Source organism: Andrographis paniculata, unplaced genomic scaffold, assembly GCF_009805555.1.
Source record: "Andrographis paniculata isolate CXL003 unplaced genomic scaffold, ASM980555v1 Contig35END, whole genome shotgun sequence".
Taxonomy (NCBI): Eukaryota; Viridiplantae; Streptophyta; class Magnoliopsida; order Lamiales; family Acanthaceae; genus Andrographis; species Andrographis paniculata.
This window is the reverse complement of record NW_026137568.1, coordinates 4,661,945-4,667,638: the sequence shown is the minus strand read 5'-3', so window position 1 is coordinate 4,667,638 and position 5,694 is coordinate 4,661,945. Positions and strand designations below refer to the sequence as shown.

At 38.1% G+C, this 5,694-nt stretch overlaps 1 protein-coding gene and 1 non-coding gene across 4 annotated transcripts; one reads left to right on the top strand and one right to left on the bottom strand.

The window, feature by feature from the left end:
• Nucleotides 1–390: 390 nt before the first annotated feature.
• LOC127249212 (uncharacterized) lies at nucleotides 391–4,932 on the bottom strand. 3 transcript variants are annotated; one of them, XM_051271917.1, is made up of 2 exons: nucleotides 4,021–4,932; nucleotides 391–3,565 (listed from the first exon to the last, which is right to left on the bottom strand). In XM_051271917.1, the coding sequence occupies exons 1-2, from the start codon at nucleotides 4,640–4,642 to the stop codon at nucleotides 3,555–3,557; spliced, it is 633 nt and encodes a 210-aa protein (XP_051127874.1). In that variant the 5' UTR covers nucleotides 4,643–4,932; the 3' UTR covers nucleotides 391–3,554. The 3 variants fall into 3 exon arrangements, with proteins under 3 accessions (XP_051127874.1, XP_051127873.1, XP_051127875.1); XM_051271916.1 differs by having other exon boundaries at nucleotides 4,046–4,932; XM_051271918.1 differs by having other exon boundaries at nucleotides 4,078–4,932.
• A 212-nt stretch (nucleotides 4,933–5,144) lies between these two features.
• LOC127249421 (small nucleolar RNA R71) lies at nucleotides 5,145–5,251 on the top strand. The gene has a single exon (XR_007838317.1). It is a non-coding gene; the product is annotated as a small nucleolar RNA R71 (small nucleolar RNA).
• Nucleotides 5,252–5,694: the final 443 nt, after the last annotated feature.

Sequence of the window (5,694 nt, the reverse complement as noted above, 5' to 3'; positions counted from 1 at the left end):
AGACTAATTCAAATATCGGTACCAAAATATCCAATCAATCTAACAATCACAAACGTTATTCTCAGAATTAGACAAATATTGATAATAAAAAAGAACTTTTATAAAGAAAATTATGAATCTCCAAAACAAAAGAACCAAAACATTATCACCCCTCAAATTAGAAAAGTATCTACTCCATAATCAGATAACAAAGAACAAAAGAGAAAGATAAATTCATAGTGGGAGGGGAAATCTTCTATGTCGATTTGCTCCCGCATGATCTATGAGTCTGTCAGTCTTCTGCTTCTGTGCGTATCTGCTTTGCTGACCGTTCTCCCTTCTCTTCTGCGTGTCTCCACCCCTCTTTATTTAATTTTTGCCCTAATTATTTTGTAGTTGGGCTTTTGGGCCTTTAATTAAATTCTTATGTCATGAGGGTAAAGTTAGTCATGGCCATGACTAACTAGGTTGTGCAAATCTGAATTTTTCTTTACTTTTTCTACCAATTACGCCAAATTTGATATTTTTCTTCTGCATACAACAAATAAACAATACATATATAATTAGGTAGAATCCAATCAAAATTAATCAATTATCGCATATAATAAGAACATTTAACGCATGCGATTTCTAACTATCAAATCTCCCTACACCTAAATCATGGTTGCCCTCAAGCATAGATTTGAAATAAGCCAAAGAAATCACAAGCGCCTCAATATGACAAGAGAATCCAACACAACCAGTTCAATCCGAAAAATCCAACACATCAAGCCAAGTCAACCTCACAAGATAAAGTGTATTCGCACATGCTCTCTGAAGGAATTAAGTGTATAATTGGCTCAACACTCAGGTAGTGCAACAAAAGTTTATCCTATAGGTTTGAGTAAAAATCAAATCTCCCTTACTTAAATATTCGAATCTAACATAAAGAATCAAAAGGACTTTCAATAAGGGTTGTAGCGGGGCTTATGGTCAGGGTAGGGAAAAAGATATACAAGGGGTAAAATATGTCAGAAAAGAACACAATAAGAACACGATGCTAGCGCATGAAGAACAAATCGGCATAAACAATAAAATTCTTATTTTATTCACTACCCAAACTTCAATAACGTAATTATATGAAAAATACTTCATCAAGATGATTATTTTATTATTTATTTATTTATTATTTTTTTCTCTTTTTTGTTTTGTTTTGTTTTTTATATTTTTTGAATATTTTTTTTACTTTCACTACCCATAATTATTCCTTCATACTATGACTTATTCGTACCCAAATTTCGTTTCTAACTAGTGCCGAATAAATAAAGTGCATCACAACATGGACTTAAAGTAATTCTTTCTAACATAGGGTTCAAATCGGAGAAGGCTTAATCAAAAGAAGGGTATGAGGCTAAAAGACAGGTTATTATAAAAGAAAAAATAGGCAAAGAAGGCTCAAATGGGCTAACTAGGGGAATATGTTGTGCTGGGTAATAAAGAAAGGCTTAATGGGGTTACCTAATGCCCTTATCATTTTCAAAATGCAAGACTCGATAGTTGCAAGTTCAACACGCATAATCACTCAAGTTCTAGGTCGTCTAATTGACACTACAAATCACACATGAAAGAAATTTTCAAAAGCTTGAATATATGCAATTTATTTTTTAATGTAACTTTTCGAACATAGGCTCAAATCTCACGGGGTTCAAACGTCGACTTGACTCAACATATCACCAATCAAATGTCATTAGTCATGCTAGACAAACCTATCACACAAATCACCTTTGACTCACTTCAGACAAATCTAAAAAACATACTAAAAGACAACAAATCAGGCATAAAAAGTTGCACAAAATAAACAATTTGCCCCAAAATTTTTGCATAATTCTCTCCACACCTAAAACATGCATTGTCCTCAATGTAAAAAGAAATAAAATAAGAAAGAAACTTCCCTGGAGTTCGTAGGGGGTGGAGCAATTGCGAGCTTTTGCTTTGCTTACCAATGCCTTTAGAGTTGCGCATACGCCATTTTTAGGGAGGCTTGAAGTGTCTCATGAGTTCTCTGCAAAAGTAAAGTAGCCAAGCGCAAAGTATCCTAGAAAAAAGTGTTATATGATATAGCTCATCATATGTCTTTCAATGCGCAATGAATTAATCAAAGTGTATCATCGTACCAATCGACTTAACCCCACAATAGACAAATGTTCAGCAAGTAATGAATTAGTGTTGCATAGAGTCATTGACAGACATGAGATCAATTTTTTAATCCCAAAATATCAATCCAGCCAATCCAATGCAAAAGGATCAAACAAATCAGGCCTAACATTAACAAGCCCAACAGTTCAGCAAGAAGAACTTGACACCAAATTCACAGCAATTTCCTAGTAACCAGAGTCCATAAATTGGCAATTCTGAAACATCAATCCTATATCTCAACATATTATTCAAAAATTGGAAGTATTGGTAGGGATGAATAGATAATACCCAATCCAAGAATGAAGCTCGGCGTTGGCTGGAGGCGGAGGCGTGGAGTCGCAGGGGGCGCTGGGCGTCGGACCGACTAGTTCGACACAAGCGGCATCTCAGCGGAGAAAGGAAATCAGCGAAGAAGAAGAAGACACAGAGGAAGAAGATGATCGCCGGCGTCTGAATCAGCGGAGTAAGGAACCGGCGGCGCCTGGTGGAGTCTAGCGGAGGACGTCATGGGGAGGGCGTCTGGCGGAGCGATGGCAGCGTCTGGTGAACGATGGCGGCGTCTGGTGGGGCGATGTCTGGTGAAGGTCTGGAATCTGGTGGAGGGGGGGATCGGCTGTTGGTGGAGGGCGACCGGTGGAGGGAGGAACATGAGAAAGAGAGAGAGGGGGGGAGAGAGAGGGGAATTTTTTTATTATTATTTTTTATTAATATTTTTTTTTTATTTTGAAATTTAGGGTTAAAATTGGATAAGAAAGAGAAGAGGCAGTGTGATAGGTAGTGTTTAGTCATGGTCATGACTAAATACTATCTTTTATTCTAGAAATTGGTTGAGTAAGAAAGGTTGGGTGAAAAAAAAAGTATGCGAGGTGCCAATTAGTCATGACCATGACTAAAAGTCACCTCTTGATCTGAATTTTTTTTTGGGAAGAGTGGTCGCGCCTTCGCCAAGAACCAGTAATTATTTTCCAAAAGACCTGCACCAAATCAAACAAAACCATCAAAAATGTTATTAGTAATTAAACAATAAAAATAAATAAAATTAAAGAAAGCAATTAAATGATTTTGGTTGTCTCCCAAAAAGTGCTTTTCTTTATAGTCTTTGAGCTAGACTTCGTCTTGCATCAATTCTGAACATTAAAATCAGCAACAGGTGCCGAATTTATAGGATCAAGTGAGGGTCTCTCGTGGTATGATTTGAAGAGATGTCTGTTGGCCACACACTTTTTCTTCGGCTTAAAATTTTGATTCTCCTTATGACACATTTTCGCTGTCAGCAATGGTGATCCCTTGGGAATCCATCTCCACTTTTCGACAATCTTTTTTCTTCTTTACTCTCTCCGGTTGGTCTTTTTTCTAACTATTTTGTCAACACAGTTCTTCGTTTATTTTCATTACCAACTTCATAAGTTCCCTGCACCACATAATTAATAATATTAATTGCATATAACAATTCAGATTCAACAGGACATGTGATGGGATTAAAAATATTGAAATGAAATTCTTCTCCATCAAACTCTAAGCTGAGTGTGCCCTTTTTAACATTTATCTTTATTCTTGCAGTGCACATAAAAGGTCTTCCTAACAAAAGAGGCGGTGGATTAAAGCAGTGTGCATCATGCATATCCAAAATATAAAAATCAACAGGAAAAATTAAGTTATTCACTTGAACTAATACATCTTCTATCATACCATCGGGGTAAGCATTTGTTCGATCAACAAGTTGAATAATAATTCCTGTTTCTTTTAGAGGCCCTAGATTTAAATAGTCATATATTGATCGTGGCATGAAATTAATAACAGCTCCTAGATCTAGCATAGCCTTAGTTATCTCAGTTTTTCCAATCTTACAAGGGATAGAAAACATACCTAGATCACATGTTTTAGGTGGTACCTTTCTTTTGAGAACAGTAGAAACGTTCTCACCCGCTATAATATGCTCATCCCATCGCAATTTTCTTTTGTTGGTGTATAGTTCTTTCAAAAAATTTGCGTACTTGGGGATTTGGTTGATAGCTTCCAGGAGCGGGATATTAAGTTCCACCTTCTTGAATATCTCTATCATCTCTTTTCGCTTGTTTGCCTTTTGTGGTTTCTTCAGTCTGTTAGGAAAAGGAGCTGATTTAGTTTCAGTAGGAGGAATAGAGTTAGGAGGTACCTTTTCATGAAGTTCAGCTTCTTTTTCAATCTCCATCTCAATATGATCCTCGTTCTGTTCCTTTGAGATAGGAGGTGGACCTTCCAATTCCTTTCCGCTACGAAGGGTTATAGCACTCGTATTCTTTGGATTAGGCCGGTAAGGACATTCAACCATCATATCAGTGCAGATAGTGATGGCACTGACATTTGCTGGATTTGGCTCAGGCTGAGCGGGCCACTTTCCTCTTTCAAGTAGCTGTCTTACCTCATTTGACACTTGATTGATCTGACCTTGTAATTTGTCAACTGTCAATCTCATCTCTTGTTGGAACTGCAGGGTAGTGGTAGCCATAGACTTCACCAAGTCTTCCAAAGACGGACTGGAGTTGCTTATGGGTGCTTAGGGCGGCTGTTTCTCATAGAAATAAGGTTTTTGTATCTGTTGTGTAGCTCCGAATGAGTGAGGAGCATTACTCTGCTGTGCGTTTCCATAGCACAGGTTCGGATGATCTCTCCAGCCTGGATTGTAGGTGTTGGAGTAAGGGTTGTACACTGGAGGTCCATTCACACCATAGTTTGCAACGTTTACATCCATTGCATAGCTTTCTTGGAGGGTCGGGCATGCATCCGTAGGGTGGGCTGCACTTGTGCATATTCCATCGTTACTGTTTCCACTCGTGTGTCCAACATCCCTCGAACCAAATTGCTACGTGTTTTCACCCATCCTCGCAATAAAATCCCAAGCTTATGCTGGCGTCTTATTTACTAGAGCTCCACCACTTGCAGCATCGATGATGTTTCTGTCCATCAATGACAAACCATCATAAAAATATTGAATCAACAATTGAGGGGGAATTTGATGTTGTGGACATTTAATGATAAACTTATTAAATCGCTCCCAATATTCATGGAGTGTTTCACCTGATTGTTGTTTGATGCCACATATTTCCTTCCTCAGAATCGCAGCTCTGGAAACTGGAAAGTATTTCTCCAAAAATTTCTTCTTCATGTCATTCCACGTGTTAATGCTTCAAGGTGGGAGATAGTAGAACCAATCCTTTGCAGCATCTTTGAACAAGAATGAGAAGGCTCTGAGTGTGATCTGTTCGTCAGTAACACCTGGTGGTTTCATGCTGGAGCAGACCACGTCGAACTCTTGCAAGTGTTTGTGAGGTTCTTCACCTGTAAGTCCATGAAAAGAAGACAATAAGTGAATTAAGCCAGATTTCAATTTAAAAGCAATAGTGTTATTGAGTGTTGAAAAGTTAATGCATAAGGGCTGCTGCACTAAGTCGGGAGCAGCCAACTCCCTTAGAGTGCGGGTATCCTCAGCCATGACAGTCTCTTGATCACTTTCAGAGTTTCTAGAGCTAGAGATTTTAAGGTGGCTTAAAGATTCTGCTA